The 27,027-nt window shown below is 36.4% G+C and overlaps 3 protein-coding genes across 7 annotated transcripts; 2 read left to right on the top strand and 1 right to left on the bottom strand.

Annotated features, from left to right (window-relative positions):
• The first annotated feature begins 244 nt into the window (after positions 1-244).
• LOC141709024 (UDP-glycosyltransferase 73C12-like) lies at positions 245-2,062 on the top strand. Its single transcript, XM_074512911.1, has one exon. The coding sequence runs from the start codon at positions 358-360 to the stop codon at positions 1,843-1,845; it is 1,488 nt and encodes a 495-aa protein (XP_074369012.1). The 5' UTR covers positions 245-357; the 3' UTR covers positions 1,846-2,062.
• A 3,915-nt stretch (positions 2,063-5,977) lies between these two features.
• Positions 5,978-7,782, top strand: LOC141709022 (UDP-glycosyltransferase 73C5-like). The gene has a single exon (XM_074512905.1). It carries the CDS (start codon positions 6,017-6,019, stop codon positions 7,490-7,492), a length of 1,476 nt encoding a protein of 491 aa, XP_074369006.1. The 5' UTR covers positions 5,978-6,016; the 3' UTR covers positions 7,493-7,782.
• A 43-nt stretch (positions 7,783-7,825) lies between these two features.
• LOC141709023 (uncharacterized) lies at positions 7,826-24,501 on the bottom strand. Of its 5 annotated transcripts, none has more exons than XM_074512906.1 (17): positions 23,985-24,501; positions 17,672-17,735; positions 14,909-14,969; positions 14,744-14,818; positions 14,570-14,663; positions 14,439-14,498; positions 14,220-14,284; positions 13,994-14,145; positions 12,736-12,916; positions 12,537-12,594; positions 12,231-12,287; positions 11,432-11,602; positions 9,572-9,639; positions 9,423-9,467; positions 9,241-9,334; positions 8,370-8,510; positions 7,826-8,229 (listed from the first exon to the last, which is right to left on the bottom strand). In XM_074512906.1, the coding sequence occupies exons 3-17, from the start codon at positions 14,953-14,955 to the stop codon at positions 8,098-8,100; spliced, it is 1,440 nt and encodes a 479-aa protein (XP_074369007.1). In that variant the 5' UTR covers positions 14,956-14,969; positions 17,672-17,735; positions 23,985-24,501; the 3' UTR covers positions 7,826-8,097. The 5 variants fall into 5 exon arrangements, with proteins under 5 accessions (XP_074369007.1, XP_074369011.1, XP_074369010.1 ...); XM_074512910.1 differs by having other exon boundaries at positions 14,570-14,657; positions 14,750-14,818; positions 23,985-24,500; XM_074512909.1 differs by having other exon boundaries at positions 14,750-14,818; positions 23,985-24,499.
• Positions 24,502-27,027: the final 2,526 nt, after the last annotated feature.

Below are 27,027 nucleotides of genomic sequence, written 5' to 3'. Positions count from 1 at the left end.
CAGTATTTTCAGTCATGTGTTTTGAAAATGGGTATTTTCATGTGTTTTAAAAATGGGTATTTTCAGCTATTGCATCCAAAAATAGGTATTTTTAAACATCACCGATTATTGTCGGGCCCATTTTAATCATATTATTGCAAATGTGAATGCGGTTGCAGAAAGTTGGGTAGGAATATATTTTTCCCAGTGGAACTATATAATACTCATTACTGCATCCTCATTTGCAACTACCATTTCCCTTTCACTATAGTATTTTCACACTCCTATATTTATAATCTCATAGTCAATGACACTTTCATAAACAAATCTCACACATCAAAGTCTTGAAAACCTCCTCAACTCTGTTCTTTAACAACAATGCAAGATCCAAGCTTCAAGCAACTGCACTTTGTTTTCATACCTCTAATGTCACCTGGTCACCTCATGCCTATTGTAGACATGGCTAGATTGTTTGCACAACATGGCACTACAGTTACTATTATTAGTACTCCTCTGAACTCGAAACGTTTTAAATCTATCGTGGATCGCGCAGTTGAATCCGGGCTTGAAATTAGGCTAGTGGATCTTGATTTTCCAGCAGTTGAGGCTGGTTTACCTAGGGGATGCGAAAATATGGACTCGATTTCACGTGACTTGATCAAGAATTTTTTTGTTGCATCTCAAATGTTGCAGAAGCCGTTTGAAGAACTGTTTGATCGGTTGAGTCCACGTCCTAGTTGTATAGTTTCTGGTAAGAATCTTGCATGGACTGTTGAGACTGCGCAGAGAATGAAGATTCCTAGGCTGTTTTTTGATGGTATGGGATGTTTTTCGTTTTCATGCACTCATCATTTGCAGATGTCTGAGGAGTTTAAGAGTGTGTCTTCGCGGTTTGAGTCTGTTTTGGTGCCTGGTTTGCCTCATCAGATTAAGTTAGCTAAGGCTCAGTTACCTGAGGCCTTGAATCCAGGCAATTCAGGTGATTTGAATGATGTTCGAAAGAAGATGACTGAGGCAGAGGTGATAGCAGATGGGATTATAGTCAATACTTTTGAAGAACTGGAGGTTGAGTATGTGAATGAGTTTAAGAGAATCAAAGGTGGTGAAGTTTGGTGCATTGGCCCTCTTTCATCATGTAACAAGTTGAAGTTAGACAAAGCTGAGAGAGGCAACTTTGCAGATTCTCCAGAGAGTGAAATCGAGTGTTTGAAGTGGCTTGATTTACAAGAACCAGACTCAGTGATTTACGCGTGTTTAGGTAGCATCAGTAGCCTAACAGCTTCTCAACTTAAGGAACTCGGATTAGGCTTGGAAGCCTCGAACAAGCCTTTCATATGGGTAATAAGAGGAGGAGAGAAATCACGAGAACTCGAAAAATGGATTCAAGAAGAGAAATTTGAAGAGAGAACAAAAGGGAGAGGCTTCTTGCTAAAAGGCTGGGCACCTCAGTTACTAATCCTATCACATTCCTCAATTGGAGGGTTCTTAACACATTGCGGATGGAATTCAACTCTCGAAGGAGTGTCTGCAGGCAAGCCTATTATAGCATGTCCATTGTTTGCTGAGCAGTTCATCAATGAGAAGCTGGTGGTGCAAGTATTAGGAACAGGGGTAAGTGCAGGAGTAGAAGCTGCTGTGACTTGGGGAATGGAACATAAGTTTGGATTGGTAATGAAGAGAGAAGGTGTGAAGAATGCTATCGAGATTGTTATGGATAAAGTAGGGGGACAGGAACGACGACAAAAAGCTAGAGAACTCGGAGAGATGGCAAGGATGGCTATAGCAGCAGGAGGATCTTCTTACATAAATATGAAAAGTTTGTTCCAGTTTGTCATGGCAAAAAATGAACTTATGAACCATGAGTAAACCTGATGAGAACATATATTAGTACAATAGGTAAGATATCACATGGAATAACAGTAGTTAGTTATTTGCTTTCAGTTGTTCTGATAACAGCCTGTTTCACAAAGCCTGTACTTGATTATTCTATCAAGAACCTGTTCTTTTCTTATCCAAATCTGAGATGGACTTTATCTTTTTTGCCAAGTGATATGGGCTACTTTATCTGGACAGATATTTTTAAGTTACCAACTTTTTTCTTGCAAAAATATTCACAGAAATGAATTTTAATAACTAAGAAGGAGCCTGTTTTTCTGACTATCAACCAGGTAAATAACTCTACATCATGATCAAAACTTGCGGATAACTTGTCATCGCCTATCTGGCTAAGGATCTTCATTCTGTCTTGTTTTCTCTACTGCACAATAGGTCATATAACCCCTACACAATCCAAGTTTGTTTGCACAGTATATGGTGCTATTGTGACCTTCAGCACCCTGCTAAGTGCCAATACTTTGATTTGAGGCAATTGTTACTTTTACCATACATACTGAGCTTGACATTCGCGTAGCTGAGCTCTATTCCTGGAGAGAAGTAGGATTACCTAAAGGCATACTGAGCATGACATTCGCGTAGCTGAGCTCTATTCCTCGAGAGAAGTAGGATTACCAAAAGGCATACTGAGTTTGACATTCGCGTAGCTGAGCTCTATTCCTCGTGAGAGAAGTAGGATTACCTAAAGCCTGTGAATTTTTTGACAACTTCAAGACTATAAACATGCCTAGCATACTTGATGAAATTGCCTCCAATTAGGGTAGGTTGTGAATATCGACCATTACTATCTTTTTTAGTAAAAGTTGCTTCAAATTTTTATTCAATGTTCTTAATAAAGTTGCTTCAAATAGTTTGTTGTGTCTAGCCTACCTGCTAAAATTGCATTAGCTGAGTGTATGGTTGCTACTATGATCAATACCGATATTCACTTCCCCCGATTTTTTTTATCAGAAACCGATACAATATGGAAGCTACCAGACAGTGTAGTAGCTAGTAATTTTAGGGATCAAAGCCAGGTTTTGTTAAAAATTATGCAAAGACACTGGGGGTATGAAAGCTTGGTGCAATGTCCCTGTACGCAACAATGACACCTTGGAGACTACTTATGATTAGGGGCGGATCCAGGATTAAAACTCCGGGGGGGGGGAATACTGACCATATTTTGTGAATACACCTTTATATTTTTGAATTTTCGGAGGGCACTTTCATATATTTTCAAAAAATTTAATGGTAAAAAAACGTAAAATTTTATTTTAGGAAGGACACATGTCCCCCGTGCCCCTTACTAGATCTTCCCCTGCTTCTGATAACGATAGCCGCTCTAGCTCTGGCAATGAGAGCTCTGGTGGCAACAACGCTTCCTGGATTAGTTACAGAGGCTTTCTTATATATGATCATATTGCTTAAATTGGCTCGCTGAGAATAGCAAGAGTTTGACAAGTGACTTTCTTTGTGAAGGATACAAAGAAAGGATCAAAGGAAAAACACCGATACTCCAAAAATCTGGGAACTACTAGTATTCTCAGAATCGCGCCAAGCTTTTTGGAGGCCTTAAAGCATTGTGGTTGAAAATCGACACTGAGAAGGAAATCGTGCTGGAGTTCAACGACTGACTTCGCCTTCATTTTCTGATCAGATTGTTTTAACTTTGAGTTAAAGTTAAAATCGACACTTAGAGTTAAAGTCTGCGTACATCTTATTCAGCTAAGTGCATAAGTTCATATTTTACAAACGGTTTACACAGGGTATGTTTGGTTTGGTTTAACTAGCAGCGAGAAAGTAGGCTGCAGAAATCGGTTTCTTGATCTTACACATTGAATCAATTTCTGAAATACCTTCTTTTTCGTGATCATATAAGTAGATTATGTATGGGTTTAAATTGCAGAATATAATTAAAGATACCATAAAAATCAAACCTTGAACACTAATTGTATTTTACTATTCTTCTGATAATAACAAGCTAAATAAATTTCTCCTCCCAGTACTAATATTAAACAGCACCATCTTGTTTTTTCTGAACTTTACAGATGGAAAATGAGAGGATTCTATAAGCTATTTTCAAGAGGGAAATAGAACAACACTCAACAAACATACAACAAGCAGCTGCAGCTATGGTACTCGGACTCGGATAAAAGTGTCCCACTTGAACACGCGTCCAGGTATCGGACTCCGCAACATTTTGAAAAAATATACATGTTTTTGGCTTAAAATAAGTGTCCGAGTCCGAATGTCCATGTCCAGATGTCGAGTGTCCGACACGAATACTCGGAGGTAAAATGAAGAGTACGGGTAACACAGTTGAATAGCACCATCTTGTTTTTCTCCCAACGTCACAGATGGAAAATGAGAGGAATCTATAAGCTAATTTCAAGAGGGAAATAGAACAACACTCAACAAACATACAACAAGCAACTGCAGAGCTTATACATGAACTGAACATGGCCTGTCAAGCAGCATGTGAGCTGCTGAAATGCAGCTTCAATGACTGGTTGGAGTTGCAGAAAAATGAGATGCCACTTGCAGCTTGGGCTCAAATACATCTGCAACAAGGAGGGCGGATCTAATAAGTGGCACCGGGGGATACGTGTCCCCCCTGAAATCAAATTTTACGTTTTTTCATTATTAATTTTTTTGAAAATATATGAAAGTGTACCCATAAAATTCAAAATAATAAAAGTGTTTTTCCAAAATTTGTTTGGTGTCCCCTTGAAAATATATTTCTGAATCCGCCCCGACAACAAGATATATTTTCATTGCATCTGTATAATTGTCTCAACAGTAAGGCCAATTATTGAATGGAAGACAATTTCCACAAAGTTTATTATGCATGATGATCACGGGCGTATCTAGCAAGGTGCACGGTGGGGACACGTGTCCTAAAATAAAATTTAACGTTCTATCATAACTAATTTTTTTTGATAATATATGAAAGCGCATAACAAAATATGAGGATAGTTCACCAAAATTTACTCGGTACACCCTAAACAAAACTTTCTCGTTTCGCCCCTCTGCGTAACGCAATCAAAAAATACTGTAAGCTAATAAGACATTTAGGAAAAAATCAAAATCACTAATAGGACGTTTGTAAACTTACATTTCATTTCAAATGAGGGATTTCAAATGACCGGATTTGAATTTTCATTTCAAATTCTCATGTTTATATTAATATTTCAATATTTTGAATTTCAAATGAAATCCAAAACCAAATTCTTAAACAATTTATTATCAAACCTCGAATTTCAAATGAAATCCAGTAAACGGGCTTTAAAAAAAACCAATAATACAGGAATGGACAGTTATGAGCCGGACATTGTAAATAGTGTGTTGATAGCTCCGTCTACAAGACTAATAGACAAGCATGCATCAGTTCTTTTCACCTGACACAAGCACACCATTGTGGACAAATGGTTCATGCATCCTTTACTTAAGACTTTTCAAGAATTTATTAAAAAATAGTGGATACAAAGGTCTAACTAACAATTGGACGTATTCGGTTCAAATTTTATAAGATTAAATGCATCGGAATACAATAAAATGTTGGGAGAAGGTTGTGGTACCCGTTGTGGGCTTTCCCGTTGCGGCCTTGCAGATTATAGCTGCCTATTCCACGGTGGGACTTCGCTCGGATTGATTCGTGGTAGGGTTGCTCGAACTCGTTTAGGTGGACTCGAAATTCCGGCTCGTTTAATTACTCGAGCCGGCTCGACTCGTCTCGTGAAATTAAACGAGCTGAATTCAGGTAGAGATTTAGGCTCAATTAAGTGTAAAATTAAACGAGCTGACTTGCCCGGTTCGTTAAAACTGGCTTGTTTCGGTTTGACTCAACTCGTGAAATTAAACGAGTCGAGTTCAGGCAGCGGTTTAGGCTCGATTAGTTAAACGAGTCGGCTCGACTCGACTTGATTAAAGTCGGCTCGAATTATGTCCGGCTCGAAACTCGGCTCGCTCGATCCGAATTATCGCCCTGATTCTTGGTGCTCATGTTCAATCTGAAAAGTTAGTTCGTTTTAAGAAAAAATTCCAAAATCCAAATAAAAGAGTCAAAATCTATCTTCAAGCAAAGTAGGGAGTATATAACAGTAGTGAACTTGTCAAATATATGTCACAATCTTATTTACCTCAGAAAACTCTCCTCTCCACAAAAATGGCTAATTCCAATGTTCATCATCATCATCATCAGCAGCAGCAGCAGCAGCAGCAGCAGCTTCACTTCCTGTTGATTCCTCTAATGTCTCAAAGCCATATAATCCCCTTAACAGATTTTGCCAAACTACTCGCTCTACGAGGACTTAATGTTACTATAATCACCACTCCACTCAATGCTATCCGCTACAAACCGATCATTGATCGAGCCAAGAATCTAAACCTCAAAATCCAACTAGCAGCTCTCGAGTTTCCTAACCGCGAAGTCGGGTTGCCAGAATGCTGTGAAAACATGGATTCACTGGCATCACTAGAACAGGGACACAACTTTTTGGAAGCAAATGAGATGATGAAAGAACCACTGGAAAAATTGTTGCAAGAACTGGTTCCAAGGCCTAGCTGCATAGTATCAACAAATGCTCTTGTATGGACTAATGAAGTTGCTCGAAAATTCAAGATTCCTAGGTATGTTTTCCACACAATTTCTTCCTTCACAATTGTATGTACCCTCAAGATTTCTGAAAACAAGATGCATGAGAGCCTTACTTCAGATACAGACTCATTCTTGGTGCCTGATATGCCTCATGAAATCGAGTTCAAGAGGTCTGAGCTGCCCGAATGGCTCAGAGAGAAATCAGATGACAAGAAACATATAATGAACATGATCAAAGACACTGAGCACCTGGCCAGAGGGGTTTTGGTGAATAGTTGTGAGGAAATGGAGCCAGGTTACTTTGAAGAATACAAGAAACAGAGAAGCAGAGTTTGGGCAATTGGGCCAACTTCTTTATGTAACACGAAGAATTCGGATAAATTTGACAGAGGTAACAAGTCCTGTATCGACGAATACCAGTGCTTAAAATGGCTTGATTCAATGAAGCCTTGTTCAGTTATTTATGCTTGTTTTGGGAGCTTAAGTCATATCCCCTCACCTCAACTTATACAATTCGGTTTGGGGCTCGAAGCTTCGAATAAGCCTTTCATCTGGATAATCAGAAAGAATGATCATTCAGCTGAAACTGAAACATGGCTAGAGGTCAATAAATTTGAAGAGAGACTAAAAGGAAGAGGCCTAATTATTCGAGGATGGGCGCCACAAGTTCTAATACTATCCCATCCCTCTGTCGGAGGATTTTTCACACACTGTGGATGGAATTCAACAGTAGAAGGTGTATGCGCAGGTGTGCCAATGATCACACTGCCTCTGTTCGGTGAACAGATTTTCAACGAAACGTTTGTCGTCGATGTACTTAAGATTGGTGTGAGGATTGGATTGATGTCAGAACAGTTGGTGAAGAGTGAGCGAGTGAAGGATGCTATCAAGGAGCTAATAGATGGCGAAAAAGCAGTCGAAAGAAGAGAAAGAGCAAGGGAGCTTGGAGAATTGGTAAAGAAGGCTGTTGAGGAAGGAGGATCTTCTCATTCCAATATCACCATGTTTATTCAAGATGTCATGCATGCAACAAATCCATCATAGAGCCTAACTGATACTCTAAATACCTCTAATTTGTCTAAATTATGTATTTATTTAAATCAGAAGTTTCGTTAATTATGTATAGGGATCTAGGATTAGAGGTGTTAAACTCTTCATAGAAGCCGTATTATGCAGAGGGATCTAGGATTTTGAAGCACGAAATCATCTAAAGATCTCTCGAGGAAAAGACATTGCCTGAAGTAATGCCTCAGGCGATCATCATTAGAGGTGTTATTCTCTTCATAGAAACGAAGAATCAATAAATGAATAAATTCTATTCTAGATCAAATTTATTGACCTCTAGCCATGATTAAACATAATGATAGCAATTACATATTGAAAATAAACACATTTCAACTTAGATATAAATCATACATGCAGTAAATAGACAATTCTTTACTAAAGTACCTCTTTTAAATGTGAGAAATTTTATGCCTACAAAACATTCTATGTTTGGTCGAATGCATGTACTATGACTAAACAGTCCTACCATTAAACTGACGCTGTGAGACTGAGAAACTAGCCTGTAGCAGAAGATGCATTTTGGGGAGTCTGCAGAATTACATATTAAATGTGCAGCTATCAGAGAAAAAAACAGGGAAAAAGGTTTAGAGGTTTTCGCAACCCTGCTCCCTATCCGAGTTTTGCTTGTCCTCAGATTTTTTAGGTATCACTTTGTGCAGCATGGTTGCATCCTCGAAGGTAACCACGTCCCAACAAATTTTTTGAAATTCATCTCTCTACAAAAGCAGAAATATGATAAATTACACCAATCAAGTTTTTGAAAACCGAAAGGGGCATGTGAAGCAATGTACTTGCGCAAATTTACTTGTAAAAAACTATATTAGAAAATTTTTCAATTGTAAAAGGAAGGCAATACCTGTTCTTTTGACATATCTTCAAAACTAAATTTCCTTTTCCACATATCTTTTGACTCTTTTGCAGAAGGAAGAACTAGCTTCCTCACATTTAACCTCGTTAACAAATCCTCGAGGTAAGACATCAGCTCACCAAGGTATCCCTGTACAGGTTTTTTCAGTTCAGAATTAAATCTACATTATCGAAGTAGAACTATTTATATAGTGCCTTCACAGCACATATTTTATAACACTCCCTTGTCTTTAAAATAATGAATAACTTCCAATTTTCCGGACAACAATTAATTGCATTTTTACAAAGATATTGAATTTTAATCACATGAACTTTTGAAACTGAGACAGCTCAATACATAACTATAGATCCATCCTGGTTTAGAAAATGAAAAAAATATGAACTTTCAAAAGTTGCTGGATCATCAACTATAGAAGAGAGGTAGGGTCAAAATTTCTCACAGACATCTCTTTCCTCAAAAATAATCCTCACTCTAAAGTGTTCATTATATGTACATCACTAGCTCTGGGATTGAATTGCAGTCGGTAAACTCTATATAAATTGTCTACATGTTTTCACATCTTCAAGGCTCTTCTCCGAAAATCTCTTCATAGAATGAAGTTAATTCTTACTACATGTGTAATCCTCTTTTAATCCGTGGTTCACTATTTGAAGTTGCTTTTAGGCTCAAAAAGTGACGCAGTAGCTGTTTAAACTTTGTAATTGTTTATCTACAGCATCCAACGAAGATTATGTGTACATCCCACATCAATAAGAATAAGAGTGTTTGGGATCTTTATAGATACAAGTCAACAACTAATGTGTCCCAAATCTTGCGTCATTTTTGTACTTTAACTTCTTAGTATAGGAGGTAAACTCACCTTGCGTCGATTTTCCATAGCAGTTGCCGCAAAAGGAAGTTCAGCAAAATCTTGCCCCAAAACTCGAAAAAGGGCAGCAGCCACAACAGTTGACCTACAAATTAAAGAGAAGAGATTGACAAAACAAATCACACAAAAGAATTAAACGAAACGATAAACAATCTAAACAGAGTAACTCTTACCCCACTTTCACAACCGCACAATACATCCGTCTGTTTTGTGTCTTCCTGTGAGAGAATATTCATATTTACGAATAAGTAGGAATAAAGATCAATTCAGAAAAAAAAAACTAATTAATAAAATCATAATGGAGTGGAAAATATATGTCTACCTATGGCTATAAACCATGTCTCGTAAAAGGTCATCTGACTCTGAAGTTTTAATCATGCCAAAGCTTTCCTGAGGCACAGAGTAGAAGAATTATTTCAACCACTACTAGTGCAAATATCAGTTCCACAAGTGTATTACAAATCTGTTAGATATTGCACAACTGCCATAAGCCATAAAACCATATCTCTCTCTCTCTCTCTCTCTCTCTCTCTCTCTCTCTCTCTCTCTCTCTCTCTCTCTCACAAGTGTATTACAAATCTGTTAGATATTGCACAACTGCCATAAGCCATAAAACCATATCTCTCTCTCTCTCACACAAACACACACACACTCTCTCTCACACACACACATTCCACTTTTGCATGTGTGTGTGTAAGTAGTTAATTTGCGCAAAGATTCAGATTCAAGATCTCTTATTAATGCAAAAGTATGTTATGCATGTGTATAAAACATAATACGACACGCTGAATTAGATGAATTCGTATGCATGTATATAGAAGATCTCTTATTAATAGAAGATCTCATATTAATGCAAAAGTATGTTCTGTATGTGTATAAACATAATACGACACGCTAAATTAGATGGATTCGTATGCATGTATATAGACGCGGTAGCTTTGAACAGTCCCTCTTTTTTTTTGGAATGAAAAGTAAAGAATTTAAATGGGTTCGTAATTTTTATCTAATACGATTTTAGTTTCAAGGTTCTTAGGTATGACGATATATAATGATAATTTTGTCTGTGATGATCACGTTACGTAAGTGAAAATTTAAAATTACCTTTTTAATTTAACCAAGTAGTTCCTATTACAAATCTGTTAGATATTGCACAACTGCCATAAGCCATAAAACCATATCTCTCTCTCTCTCACACAAACACACACACACTCTCTCTCACACACACACATTCCACTTTTGCATGTGTGTGTGTAAGTAGTTAATTTGCGCAAAGATTCAGATTCAAGATCTCTTATTAATGCAAAAGTATGTTATGCATGTGTATAAAACATAATACGACACGCTGAATTAGATGAATTCGTATGCATGTATATAGAAGATCTCTTATTAATAGAAGATCTCATATTAATGCAAAAGTATGTTCTGTATGTGTATAAACATAATACGACACGCTAAATTAGATGGATTCGTATGCATGTATATAGACGCGGTAGCTTTGAACAGTCCCTCTTTTTTTTTGGAATGAAAAGTAAAGAATTTAAATGGGTTCGTAATTTTTATCTAATACGATTTTAGTTTCAAGGTTCTTAGGTATGACGATATATAATGATAATTTTGTCTGTGATGATCACGTTACGTAAGTGAAAATTTAAAATTACCTTTTTAATTTAACCAAGTAGTTCCTATTAACTAATTTGTATTTACACTGGTTGAGTGTGTTTACACATTAACAAAGAAAGCAGGCAAGTAAAAAGAATATGGGTGATAATTTTTATTGGAAGTAGAATCATAAATTACCCATCCTTTTTATGTTAACGTTCAATTTCAACAAAATATTAGGGGTGGCAATTTCAGGTTTCGGGTCGTGTTCGTGTTTGTAAACGGGTCAAATTTTGGGTTAAGTTAAAATTACCTAAAATTAAATGAAAGCAAATAATTAAGTGGAAAGGAATGAAATTCTCAATAACGGGTCATTTCGGGTCACTTTCGGGTTGTGCGGGTCGTGTTCGGTTCACTTTCGAATTTTCTCTTAATAAATCGGGTTACGAATTGAGTCGGGTTCGGGTCAGGTCCCGCCCCTGCAAAATATATCGTCAAAGGGTGCATATTCTAGGTGTGACCCGCATGCCATGCGCAAAATAACTACAGAAAATCTCTACATAAAACAACAATGCAGACTCACATAGAAGATGGAAGTAGCATCCAAAAGCAATTTGTCATCATTGTAAATGCTTTTCGCACATAGAAGCCTGCATCTAAAATTTTCTTCTCTGTAATCTCTTATAAAATTTTCCAGTGTTGAGAAGATATTTTTGCAATCGAAGCTGCAAAACCACTTCCCCTTCGGTTTTTCCTGCATCATTAAAGTTTGACTAAGATGAGCACGGTTGCATAGCCCAAATAATTAAAGAGTTTATCCTCTGTCGTCCCAGGTCCTAGGTTCGATCGTCACTCACCCCAAAAATTTATAATAACAGATACTCAATTGTAAGGTTATAGGACATATTTATATCAAAAAAAAATTGACTAAGATATCTGTTCAAAGCCAGAAATGCGTCCAGTCATTTTTAGACTTTTAATCAAAATCCGGATATTAACATTGCTTGGTGTACACATTTAAACACATCTTTAGCACCTCCTCTATTTTAAAATCTATATTAATGGGCCTAATTATTTCAATTATTACACACATAATAATACTGACACAAATAAATCTCTAGAAAAAAGTAAATATTAATAAAGTAAATACATATATACTGACACAATATGTTATTCGGACTCTTCATTTTACCTTCGAGTATCCGTGTCGGACACTCGACACTTGGACATGGACACTCAGACTCGGACTCGGACACTTATTTTAAGCCAAAAACATGCATATCTTCCAAAATGTTGCCGAGTCCGATACTTGGACACATGTCCATGTCGGACACTTCTAGCCGAGTCCGAGTAACATAGCTGACACACATACACGTGCACACCTTTAGATTAGAGTTTCCGTGCTCCTTTAAGCAGCCCACATGGAATTCCTTCTCGCACTGCAAATAGACAAAGTAACCAAACAAGAATCTAAAAATATATACTTCAAATAATGGATATTTTATAAAAAGGACAGCTTAATGAGATATGTTATTTTGAGATGGCAACTCCAATATTGTGCAATTTCAAATATATCTTTACGTTAAAACAAACATATCTGCAAACCGTGAAGCAAATTACTGGTGTAAAGATAAAAGATCTGAATTAGCAAGAAACTTCAACCACACACACAAAAATAATACAGTTACCTGTGCGCAGGTTATGAGTGCCAGTGGACCGAAAACGCAATCACATCTCTTATAACCACTGAAAAAAAGGACATCCAGCAATACAAAGTAAGGGATAATAATATCTGAGAAAGCACTTTTAGTGTATGATGGCTGCTTATCTCAGAACATAATTAATGTTACAAAAATGTAAATGCAAAGCCAAGCTGGTGTAAATAACCTGCACATTGCGAGTGCGCACACAATTGTTGGTTTTTCATTCTTTGCAACAGCACAAGTGGCACACTCATCTGTCTTCATTATGGGATGTTCAGAAGCATAAGATTTTTGCTCAATACATTCCTTTCGACAAAACCCACATTGATATTTAGCCGGACTGTTCATCAGAAAGGATGCAGAATCTGCATAACATTGCCAAACAAAATGAAATACAAGGGGCACCAGGGGAATTGATGAGACCAACAACTATAACAACTAACTAAAGAACAGCTACAGACTAATTCTAAATTATTAAACCGATAAAGAATGCTTATATTTTCATATATCAACTCAAAAGAGGACTGGGTGCAGGTTTTAAGCATATTAACCCAAATGACAACACATTTACTCCCTCAATCCCACTGGATTCTTTACATTACTTTTTGACACAGCTTTTCAATACTCATTTAAAGTATAATTCCATAATATTTTTTTACTTTTTTTTATGTATAAAAATTTTGTGTTTAAACTTTTATTCAAAAAGAAAATTTTAAAAAACATTATGACACTATACTTTATAGAAGCCTCGAAATGCGTGCAAATAGTGAACGTAAACATCTCAGTGGAACGGAGGGAGTATGTTCTTAAACACTCCACTTTGTGTAAATTACTTGGTGAATTTCTTAGCCATTGGACTGGAAAAAAAGAAAAGTTGCTGATTTAGATGATAAGCTTCCACTTTCTACATTAACATGTAACCCTGGCGAGTTTCATATTGTTGTAGGAGTCTGAGAGAAGTTCTAGAAGCCATTAATATGATTCAGATGATAAAATAATATATATATATATATATATATGTTATAGAAGTCTTTAACTATAATTGGACAAGTGTATAAATAAATATGGTATATAATATATATTTTATTATAACAATTAACAATTTAACAGCTACAATAACATTATTTGACCACTGAAAAGAGATACACTTCATATTGTAGAATCCTAAAAAACTTTAGCAGTAGGCATATTTATGTATGAAATAATGGAACATGGACAACAATGAAGCAGTATACTAGGCATATTTATGTATGAAATAATGGAACATGGACAACAATGAAGCAGTATACTGTTTCTTAAGTGCGCACGCACACACACACATATATATGGTATCATATTTTATTCTTAAAATTAATCGTCAACAAAAACATTTATATGCATATAGACCTTAAACTGGTGAAAGGTGCAGCTAAATATACAGGTTTGGAATTTCAGTATGTTACCTTTGTGGAAGAAACTACAACAATTATCACAAAGCAAACCTTTCTCACCATCTGCACTTGAATTTCCATTTGCTATATTAGAACGTACTTCCCTCAGATACAGAGCTGCTTTATGGAGGGAAAGCCCATTTTCCAATTGTATATAGGAATACCTACAAGAATACAGTAAACGGCTAATATAATATTATAGAAATTTTATGAATTAAATGAGAGAATTAAGACTCACGGTTTCTTGTGTAGATTCATTCCAGATTTCAAAAACGCGTGCTTTTCAAATCCTGAAGGACTGGTCTGTACGTACAAAGCTAGAATATCAATAACTTCCCTAGAATTTGTAAAAGACTTATACTGTGCTCTCGAGATTTTCTGGGAGAGAAGAGATGGGAGGAGAAGAGAAGAGAAGCGAAATTGTAAAAGAAAATAAATTGAGGAGTAAGAGACTTACTTTTGTGAAGCAGCAGTAACAGAAAATTTCAGAACCTGCCTTGTAGCCCTTTAGTAATGGCTGCCAATAACCTAACAGATAAGTATTTATTTGATAAACGCACAATGCATGCATAACACTAGTCTCGCTACCTTCCCATCATCAAAGTATGTCACCTCTGTTCCATCCAGTAAACCACCCTCTTCAAATATCAACATATTTGGATTCAGATCTCTACATCTGACACTTTGAAGATCAAAAGAAGTTCATGAAATGAGAAATAATGTGCTTTAAAACAAATTGAGAGATCAGGAGAAGTACAGTACACCAACATTTGCTTATTCGGCTGTCTATTTGGAGCAGTTCTGGAAGTAGCATGGCATGACGCAGATCTCAGTGGCCTGAATGGACCCAATGATAATACTTATTACTAAGCGATGTAAAAGTATCACATCATTTCTTAAAAAGTCAATTTTTTTTCAAATACATACCTATTTGAAGCCTGAGCACTCCTTTGGGATTTCAACTTTGGCACCATCTCCTACCAAGGCCCTGTCCATATAAAGATCAACATTTGTCAAGTAGCATAGATTTAAGATCCTATCAGGGTTGATATCATTTTCAGGTTTTCTTATGTGAGTTTTATCCAAGTCCAATATACTGGATTCTCTATATTTATGCATAAAATTTTGAATAGAATTTATAGCCATACCTTAGGACTCATCTAAAATCTTAAGGTGTTAAAGAATGACCCTAACTGGATCTTATAATATACTCTCACTCTCTCATTCACTCGAAAGCCCATTTTTGGGTCAAAGAATGGATCACGGGCCCCCATCTTCGGAATAATTTGTCTTCATGTGCCATAATAAATAGTGAGAATATTGAGGGTGGCAGGGAGTCAAACTTGAGACCCTCGCCGACCAGAACTTCGTACCATGTTAAATAACCAACTCATCTAAAATATTAAGGATTAATGAAAGGCCCTAATGGATTTATATTATATTCTAACAGTTAGAAATAGGATCATAACTACTACTCATGGCTCTGAAGATTGAAATAGAAACACAGTTTTTACTACAGACTTCAGACTCCTTGGTAGTCTGTCATGAAGTAAAAACCAGCATACTTACATACCTCTCTTCGAGGAATGAATGACCTCGCTCAATTATCTAGAATATAAATAGATGCTGAGAGAAAAAGTAAAACTACATTCCATTCAACCAACTTAGTCCCTAAACAAGTATCCCAACCATGAAACTCTGATAACTTCTTTATTATGAGAATACAATAGAACAATACTGGAAGTCTAAAGTGGGAAGCACATAAACTATTAAGCCAATTAAATTTTGATACCTCCCACTGCTACTCTTCCCAACTTTTCATTTACAACTGCTGGTTACTTTACTATCCAAAAACATGTGAAGTAAAGAAGAGAGGTAGGAGGAACAAATTAAGTAACAAGTCAAGAGGTTAGAATATTTCATAGATAATAGATATAATGTTCGAAACCTAAGTCATTTACTTGTTCTTAAAAGATTCCATGAATATCTTTAGAATTAATCACGTATAACAAAGCTTGTAACAACCAGGGACTAACCCCGTGGCCAGGAACTCTTAATATTGTCATGTACAAACCCCATGACCAGGAGCTCACAATTACCATGCACATGCCCCATGACATTGAACTCATGATACACAATTTGAAGTGACACTAATGCATCATGAAAACATTTCAATTAGCATTCCCTATGTATAGCTCAAAGAAATCCAAATACATTATTTATAGAACATATAACAACATTGCATAGAAGAATATGCTTGAATTCAGTGATCCAGGAGTCAAAAGCCAACTCTTGGTGAATTACTATAGGACATCACATTCTATTAATCAACTACTCAAATGTCATGCTTCAGTCTAGGATTTATACGCCTGATACGTTTAAAGATTGTGCATAGAACGTTCTAGAATAATTAAGGAGTAACTTATGCATTATTAGGTTCATGCATTAGAAAGTTCTTGATATTCTTCTGCATTTAATATCTATACATTGACCCAAGCAAGCTCATGCATCTAATAATCATGTAGAATATTCTACGACTACTATTAAATGTACTTTGCAGATTTGTATCACATCAGATTTCAGATTTAAAAATCAGAATAATTCACAAGTAATATCCATGTTCTCTTCTGTGTTAAACTGCAGTTTGTGTGTGTGTGTGTGTTCTGTACATTTTCCCTGCCTAGCTTCTAGAATCTTGGGCCTGCATTTAGTGTATCTACTGCAGTTTAGAGAGTGTTTATAATTCTCTCAACTTGATATCTGAAAGGAGGTGCTCTTTAGAGCTGTTTGCTGGCAGAAGATTGGTTTAAGGAAGATAATCAGAATATATCAAAGTAATATCCTTGTTTTTTCACGTGTTCAACAACTAAAGTTTTATTTTGATTCACCTAGAAAGTAATTCCCCGGCATTCTCCTCACCAGTGGTGCACAGAAAGCCCGTTGGACTGGGCTTTATCCGGGCTTTAAAAAGCCTGGTATTTTTAGAACTAAGCCAATTTGGGTTAAAAAAACGGGTCGGGCTTCCTCTAAAATATGAGGTTCATTTTAGGTCCACGGATTGGGCCGCATCAGACTGAACCGGGCTTTTTTTAATTCATAAAATATTTCGAAATTTATAAAAATATATTGTATATTTTCATATTTTATCTATAAAAAATCAAGCTTTTATCTGGTCTTTTTGAAAAGCTCGGGCTCTGTTCGAGCTGAAATAGGTTTTTATCAAAAACAAACCAGGCTTCATTCGGGTTTTCTTTAAAAAAACTAGGTTTTTATAATTCGGGCTTATATCCGGATTTTCAAGATTCGGGAAGGGCAGGATTTTCAAGTAAATAGGAGGCTTGTGTAAGGCCCGAGGGTCGGGAAGAACCAGGAAGGCCTTTTTCTCAAATCAGGCTTTCTTTCGGATCGGATTTCGGGTTTTGAGTTTTTTGAACATCAACCATAAACCAATTTCCGATGAACTACTATGAAACTCCACCATTACATATATCAATGACTCAAACAAACTTCATTCTGAAAATACATCACAATAATTACTGATTTCACCGCTATTCACTTAGATTTTCTTACCAAAATTAAAATATTACTTTCCTTTTCTTTCCCGTAATCAATATTATACTCCACACAACAAGCACCACCATAAGAATTAATATATACTAATAATTCAAATTTAAAAAACTCATAATTTACCTTAACCGTACTGTGGCTTATTGATATCTTAGAATTCCTTTTACCTCCTCCCTCGCGAAGCCGGCTGTAGATTTGATTCACACCAACAATGGAATAAATACTTGCACAAACAGTAACAATAGAGTAGATAAATTATACTAGACTGATAAAAACAAAACTTACCAATATTCGAGATGTTGCCTCTCCCAAAGAAATTTAATCAGAAAGATAATCGGATACTCAAAAAAATACACTAAACCCCTATGTTACCCTACCTCAATACTTATAACATAAAAATTCTAATATGCCATTCCCCTCACTAATATTAATACTCTATCAAGTAACTTGGGCCCCCATATTTTTGGGCCTTTCACTCCCTTGGGCATCCTGATCTATATGAACCTTATAGGGGATTTAATTGGGTTCATAGCATCACCCACAGCCCAAACAGCCACCTTGTCCTCAAGGTGGAAAGAGGGAAACATATGATCCAAGTCTGTGAACTGCTCCACATTGCTTCATAATCATGAAGTCTCTCCCACTGGATGAGAACTTCAATGTCGGGAGAAGAGCTAGATGTGGTCTTCCTGACACCAAGCACTTTCTCCGGAATTCCTTCCCAAACTAAGGTCTCACTGATGTCGGTGGTAATATGGGTGCTGTTGGGATGATCCCGACTGCCTTCTTTAACTGCGACACATGAAAAATCAGGTGAATCTGTAATGATTTTGGTAATACAAGCTTGTATGCAACCTTCCTAACACGTTGAATAACGGGAAAATACCCATACTGTTGAGTTGCTAACTTGGCACATGAGTGTTTGGCTCGGGACTGCTGCCTATACGGTTGTAGTTTCAGGTACACATGCCCACCTACTTGAAATTTCACCTCAAGCCAAAATATATCTACCTGTAGCTTCATTCTCTGGTGTGCCCGTAACAGTTGGGCTTTATGTCATTTATAATGGCATCACATTCTTGAAGTTAGTCTTCTATTGATGATAATCATGTTCTACCAGGAACAAACTTAATCAACGGTGGGGAGAGGGGGCTCTCTTCTGTACAGAGCTTTTAAAGAGTGTATCATGTAGATACATGATATAATGTGTTATACCAAAACTCAGCCCACGGCAACCAAGAAGCCCATGTGTGTGGCTTATCACTGATAAAGCCCCATAGATTCGTTTCAATACATTTGTTTACAACCTCAACTTGTCCGTGCGACTGCGGATGGTACGTAGTACTATGATGCAAAATCGTGCCTTGCAGCCTTAAAAGTTCCTTCCAAAATTAAGCTTAGAAATATTTTGTCATGGTCGGACACTATGGTTGTAGGAAACCTGTGGGGATGGACCACTTCTCGCATGAGAACCAAAGCCGCCCCTTGTACTATAAACGGGTGCTTCAAAGTCAAGAAGTGAGCGGACTTTGTGAGACACTACCACCAAAGTCGAATCCCAGTATTGAGACTTTAGAAGTCCCTCTACAAAATTCATTGTCACCTCGTCCCACATAATGGAAGGAATGGGTAGTGAAAGAAGTGGGTTTATATGGATTTCAATGTCGAAGACAATCAACTTATTTACCCAATTTTGATATTCTGGTCCTGCTTCTTGTTACTTCAGAAATAATAAGCTTTGTTGATCCACACGTACAGTGAATCGCTTCCCAAACAAGTAGTTCTTCCATTTAAGGACGACAAACACGATGGCCATGAGGTCCTTCTCGTAGATGAATTTAAGTCGAACCCAAAATCCTGCTATAATACGCTATTGGATGACCGTCATGGAGTAAAACAATCCTAAGCCCAAAGGGGACGCATCTGTTTTCACTACAAATTCTTTGTGAAAGTCGGGCATGGCTATACCCTCGTGCCAACGCCTGCTTCAACAATTAGAATGTTATTATTGTTTCATCAGATCACCCATATTGATCCTTCTTCAATAGGTCCGTTAAAGGTCGTGCTATTGTTGCATACTCGAAGATAAACTTGCGATAATATATCGCCCTAATCAGCCCCAAAAAAGAAGTAGCTGCTTAAGTTTCTGGGTACGACCACTGCAACATTGCTTCTATTCTACTCCCATCTAGCGCCACCCCTTGAGCTGATACCACATGTCCCAAATAGGCTAGTTAGGCTTTCCCAAATTCACACTTGTCCTTGTTAGCATACAAGTTATGCTCTTGTAGCGTTTGTAAAACTGTGGCGAGGTGTTTCTTGAGATACCCTACATCGTGGCTATATACGAGGAAGTCAATAAAAAAAATGAGGATGAAATGTCGAAGATGAAGCTTAAAAACTGCGTTCATGTGGTTGTAACGTAGCTAGCGCATTCTTCAAGCCAAAGGGCATTGCTATGAATTCGTAATGCGTGTCATGAGTACGGAATCCAGGTTTTTATTCCTCTGCCTTTACACGAATCTGGCAGTACCCGAACTTGAGGTCCAATTTATTAAAAACAGAAGCCCCATGAAGCTCGGAGCTCGATGATAATGGGTATTAGAAACTCATCCGCCACGGTGACCTTATTCAATGCGCGATAACCCATGCAAAATCTTCACGAACCATTTTTTCTTCACCGGAATCATGGGACTAGAGAAAGAGCTAGTAGACTGTTGAATGATTCAGGCTTTAAGCATACCACACTAAATTCTCGATGTCATTCTTTTATGCCTGGGAATAAAGACATGGTCGGCCGCTAACAAAGTAAGCCCTTTCTTTTGGAATGATCCTATGCTTATGCCCCCTCGAGGGGGTAAACCCTCATGAATTTTAAAAACTTGCTCATATTTCTGCAATGTGGCCTTTTAAATTCAGGTGCAGCAGGCTCATCATGCTTGCCTTTCTCTTGCTGAACAGTAGTCGGAGGAGCATTAGACTCGATCAAATACCCTTGGCCTTCTTTCTTGATTGTCCTAAGGATACCCTTCAACAAGAACATAGAACGCCCCAAACAAAGGTTCCAATCTTCACATTTATCCTTCAACCATAAACTCAAGTGTCTGCATCTTCCAATTAGTAAAAACCGTGCACAATTTCTCAAGCCATTGCACCACTAAAATCATATCGGAATTGTCCAGTGTCATTGAAAAAGAAAATCTTCAACCACAATAATTGTCGGTAGATCCACCACTACACTCCTGCATTCCCCTTCTCCGCCATTGTTTCCCCCATTTCCTAATGACACACCAAACCCATTAGCTTTGACCACTGTAACCCCAATTTTTACACGACCAATTTCGATATGAATTTGTGGGTCTCTTCGGATCAACTATGACCACACTTTCTTCCCCAATATCTCTCTCATCGGCTTTAGTAGTCTTGGGGTTCGAAGTTCCGAATTCAATGATATTTATCATTGGATTGCTTCATTTCTGTTACACCCCCAGTACATCATTCCTCCATCATGGTAGTTTCTTCCGTCTCAGTCTCCCCAACTTCCCCTTGGGTTGAAATAACACTCATCCCTCTTTTTTTACAAGAGTGGCCAATCAACCATTTTTCATCACACGTGAAGCACTCCCCTAATCCCTTTTCGATTGCAACTTCTTCTCATTAAACTCATAAACTCCCTCATGGGCTTTGCTACCGGTAAACTTCCCGCACCCCTCACAGATGGACTAGAAGGTGATGACGACGAATGAGAAAAAACTAATATTGAGTGAAAACTAGAACTCCGGAAAATAGACCGAGATTTGAGAGATGGCGCTACAAGGTACCTGAATGGGAAGGACTCGAGCTCGCCCAACTGGACTTATGATACCCACGACTCGGTAGCTTCTCCTCGACTTTTACTGCTAGCTCCATACCATGATCTAAATTGATTAGCCCCAATACTCGCACCTCTATTTTACACTCATCTTTAAGCCTGTTCATGAAGAGCCAACGAAATCTCTTCTGGAACGCCAATTAACGGAACCATAACCTCGATAAATTGTCGTCTATATTTCACAACCCATGTAATATGTGATGATGAAGCCACTGTTCTTGTAAACTACAAACTAAGGTGGGCCTAAACTAGAGAAGCAACATTCCTTTTAATCTCGCCCAATTTCGTATGGGTCGACGTCCATTATCCCGCTCCTACACCACAAGGAAAACATCTCTATCTAGTGAAACCGCCATATAATATGTAAAAATGGAAATAGCGTTCCGCCATTAAGAACCAACCATCTGGGTTTGCATCATCGAAAATGGGAAGGTCTAACTTCTTTACCTTCCAATTACCCCAAAATTGCTCACCATTTCTACCGGACCCGCCTGCCCGTCCTGACTTGAGCCTGACCCATCAGTTCGACTCGCTCCAAACCATCAAAACCATTTTCTGGACCCGTTGTCGAGTTTGACTCATTGACTTGAGTTGACTTGGTTGTCTTCATCGATAAAATCGTAAAACGAACCTCTGCTTGAAATTGCCCATGCTCCTTAGATCTACTAATTCTCGTCTCAAAATCTTGCATTGTTTGTCCATCGTTACTAATAGATGGTCACATAGGAGAGCTCTGCATCTCCGAGTGAGGTTATTAAAGATTGTTGCAACTAGAGTTCTACAGATTGAAACTAGGGTTCCCATTCGAGAATTGTATTATGAATGATACCAATATTACAGGATACGGCTGGGAAACTAAGATTTTTGGATAAACCCAAGTAAAAAATTTCACACATAGAAAAAGTAACAATAACAATATGAACAAACTTTCAATATTTAATATAAAAAACCTTATTCAAAATTAAATAAACGAATTTTCCTAATTAAAATGCAGGTCTAAATACATAATTTTCCTTACTTTTTCTAAAATGTAACTACTTATTATATTAATTCCAAAAGATTCTGATAATTGGCTTACAGAACATCCATGTAACCCGAGTTAGAACTTCTTCATAGAAACTTAGTATGTGACACACACGGTCTAATTTCATTGATAGATCTTATTCCAAGAAGATGTCCATTCTTGAAAATGTAGAGAATGTCAAGTTAACTCTTGCCATGCTAAATCTTCAGTGTGACTCTCTGATTCTTGAGATGTTTTCCAACTTTCTGGGCTCGATAAAGTACTGCCTCTTTACATTAACTGTTGTTTTAGCTAGTGTCTCAGAGATTGACTAAATTTACAGGGATCATCATCCACATGGTATCTATACACGCTTGAAGTCAATTATGAGTTATGACTCTCATAATTGAAGAGAGTGATGATGGTTCGCTTAGCGAATTACTGACCCAAATACTAGGTGTCTTAGAGAAAGACAATAAGGTATGTTAAAATTTGTTGGGTTAGATATTGTGAACTCCTTGCGGTGAATTATGTGGCTAACTTTTATGTTTCTTTTAGGAGATTCAAAATATTCCGAGAAAGTTGGCGAAAAAAGTGCCGGAAGCATGCACAATCAAGGTGAAGCCTCACCTTTTATCAGCAGTGAAATCCTCAGGAAGGCTTCTGTCTGAATAAAGTGGCATTGTTGCTCTTAAATGTGAAGAAGTTGTTGTGGTATATTTTTACTCTAGAACTACTACTATATTAATCTGTCACTTATCAAGTAACAAAGAGATTATTAGTAAAGAGCTTATTAATGAAACGTAATTTCATTAATAATCTCTAATTATAACATTGCTTCAGCGTAGATGCTCTTATTGTTCTAGAAATATGTAGTATAGTGCAAGTGTCAATTTAAGCATTCATATACAACAAGATGTTTGTAATGTAACTAGAAAAAAAACATATTTAACTTATGTTCTATTTGGTTAGGGTGAATGGAATGAGATGCATGAAATTATAAACATTTAATGGGAATTGGAGAAAATATTTGGAAAAAAAAGGTAGTGCAAAATTGATCCGCAACATTGGCACACCATTCGAATACCACATTTGATACGCAATTACAAACACTACTACTCTGGTAAATTCCCCCTATTACCCTCTGTGGCACTGCTTCATTTATCATGAAATATTAGTGCAAGTCCCATTGACTTCATTAATTATCGCATAGTCTCGTTGACTTGCAACGAAAATTCTAAACGATAGCATATCAATTGAATATAAGCAGAAAACGACACTGTATAGACTAACACCAGTCTCGATTGTCAAATTAAGAAAATACGAAACATAATTCATACTACAAAAAAATTATAATCACGAAAGATTCACAATTCTAGGTACCAATCTCTGGCCTAAAACAGTAACCTAAACTCGGAACACAACAATTAAACAAGCATATATAATATTTCATTACATACATCACATACACGATAAACGATAAAATTCAACAATCACGAGCTTCGAGTTAACTAAAAATACGATCAAAAACCTTAAAAAAATCCTTCAAACAAGTTTCAAACCTGTCTGAAAGAGCTCCTGGCAAGTTCATTATCTTCGAAAACCAATTCGAGTCCCTTGCCTTCTGCTCCTCCACAGCTTCACTTCTCGAAAATCGACTCGAAAATCGAATATGATGAGACATATTGAGCTGATGATTCTCAGGTGTTGCATAATCCATCAATATCTTCATAGATACAGAAATAGTGTGTATAGTTGAGCTTTTAAGTTGATCAAACCCTAATTTTGAAGTGAAGAGGCGCGACTATCCGTACAATTCCGAAAGTACGGAGTGTATATATATATATATGGTTTTGAAATTGCAAAAGCTAAAAGAACAGTAGTGAGAAAAAAGTATCAGAAGATCATAAAAGAACAGGGTGATATTCTGAATACAGGCTCGTATTACGCGTGCTTTATCTAACACACTACTTCATGACCGATCAGTATTTAAAAAAAATATTTGATTTACGAAAATTATCTCGGATCGGTAAAAGAAATACTTCTATACGCCTTGAAATATGAATTCTTCCGACGTCTCTGGATTAGTGTGTTAAATAAACGAGCATGACCTGCGCGATTGTGATGAATCCGTATTATATAAAATAATAGATAACCCGTGTAAAGTTATAAGTTAAATCTTAAAATTTTGTTTTGGTCATTCGAATGGAAGAGATGCTTGGTAAAACATAATGCATGTGAAACTAGGAAGTGATTAGGGTAATTAATAATTGGACAAAAGTCATAAGTAACAGTTTTTTAAAGAGGATTGACAGAAATACCACGACGCGGAGATATTAGCCATTTTTACTAGCGTATTATGTATTTTTTGAATGAGTAATATGGGTCACGTATTCGATGAATGCATATTACATATAGATGTTGTTAAAGAAACATTGTGCAAAAGGGTGATACATTTATATACATTTTGTATGTGCGTAATATAATACTCTTACACATCTTTTAAATGTGTAATAAACTATTATTTCCGTCCGCCTCGTTTCTTTACATTTCAATGAGAATATTCGGATATAAAATATAATTCGATAACATATTTTTTAACTTTTTCTTCTAAACAAAAATACAAACATTTAATTTTTTTTGAACCATAAACATTTAATTTTCATTTTAAAATATAAAATCATAAATATAAATTACGGTTGGTTCCTAAGGTTCCTAAACCCTAAACTGTTGTATTATTTTTGTTTTTATTTTACAAATTTCTAAAATCCAAATAGGAATGGTTGAACCCTAAAATATTAAAATTTATTAAATTAAATTAGAGTTCGGAAGCCCTAAACCCTAGATTAAGTTAGGGTTTAGGATAAAGAGTTTAGGGCTTAAACTCTAAATCCTAAACCCTAAACTGTTGTATTATTTTTTTTTTACAAATTTCTAAAACTCAAATAGGAATGGTTGAACCCTAAATAATATTGTAAAATTAGAGTCACGCACCATTGAATTTTTTTAAAAAAAATGTTTTAAAAAATTAATTTATTTTTTTTCTAAATTTTAACATATATTTTTAAATAATTAAAAATTTAATCGATTTGAACATTTTAACGAAAGTTAAAATATTGTGCTTCTTTAACGAAAGTTTCTTTTTGGCCGAGTATTTTGCCATGATTTAGTGCGGCAATCTAAAAGTTTTTCTATATTATGTAAATCATGCTTTGTCAGATGGGTAGTACATGTCCATATAGGTACGTTATTAACGGGCCGGGTTAAAAAATATTATGCTTTTGACATAGGCATAATAGATTGGTACTTTTGGCCATCTACATCTAAAAGTGTTATTTGAGTAATAAATGATCTAAATAGTGGTAATTATGTCATTTTTTCTTAATAATTTTGTTGTGAAAATATTTAAATTTTGGAAAAAAAAAGAGAGCAAAGTTTACTAAAACTTGCAACGTGGTTTGCTTTTCTAAGTGCATATTTGCAGATCGTTTACATTCTTACTTTTTTGATTATCAATCCATAATTATTATATATTTATATAAATATATTAAAATTAATATATGATAAAATAAATAATATTTAAATTTTACTTAAATATTAACGGAACTCATGTATTACACGGAATTTAAACTAGTTTAACTTTGTTTCATTGTGATTATTCATGTTTCAAGTTCAATAAAACAAGGAAGTATCATAAATAAAGAAATTGTAGTACTCTATAAATTTATCTATCTCTATTATGTAATTCAGTATTATTTTTTATCGTTGATGAATGTTTCTTATCGATGAGATCGAACATGAGAACAATCAACGCAACTATTTACGAATGTATTCAACTCAAAAAAAAATTATCTATGCTTTCATAACAAATTTATTTTATGCTAGAGACTCGCTGAATTCGATACAGATTTAAATAAAATAGCAGAAATTTCCAGAGTATATTACAGACTAATAATTTAATATGAATAAATTGCAATTACAAGATAAGATGCAACTACAATCGAAGCTAACCAACATTCGAGAGGTTGGACTCTCCAGCCCCAATTACACCCACAATAATTATCTCGATGCCCCAAACCCTAATTCCCTTCCCCTCTTTTATCTTGACACCTGCGAAAGTACTTCCTTGCCCTTATTATTTATCAGTGGAGACTTTTTTGCCCTTGCCCTTGTTACGAACATATGTTATAAGCTTTAGGACCGGCCCATTTGTGTGTTGGGCTATAGCATTACCCCTGGCCCAAAGAAACATCTTGTCCTCAAGGTGAAAATCTGGAAAATGCAGCTACATTGCTTCACAATTCTCCCATGTAGCCTCCCATGCTGGTGACCCAATCCATTTCATCAAAACCTCAGTTGAGGCAAGGTCCCATATTCCGTGTGTACGTACTTCCAAAAGGGACTCAGGTTCCGCAATAGAATCAAATCAGATAATATTTGTGGTGGTATATTGGCTGATGCTTGAACCTATGACTTTTTTGAGCTGTGATATGTGAAACACATTATGAATCTTAGTTGTTGGTGCAAGATTGAGACGGTTGGCCACTTGCCCCACTCTGTTGTGCACTGAAAAAGGTCCGTAGTACTTGGGAGAAAGCTTTTCAT

The sequence above is a fragment of the Apium graveolens genome, chromosome 2 (genome assembly GCF_009905375.1).
Source record: "Apium graveolens cultivar Ventura chromosome 2, ASM990537v1, whole genome shotgun sequence".
NCBI lineage: Eukaryota > Viridiplantae > Streptophyta > Magnoliopsida > Apiales > Apiaceae > Apium > Apium graveolens.
This window is presented reverse-complemented; position numbering and strand designations above follow the sequence as displayed.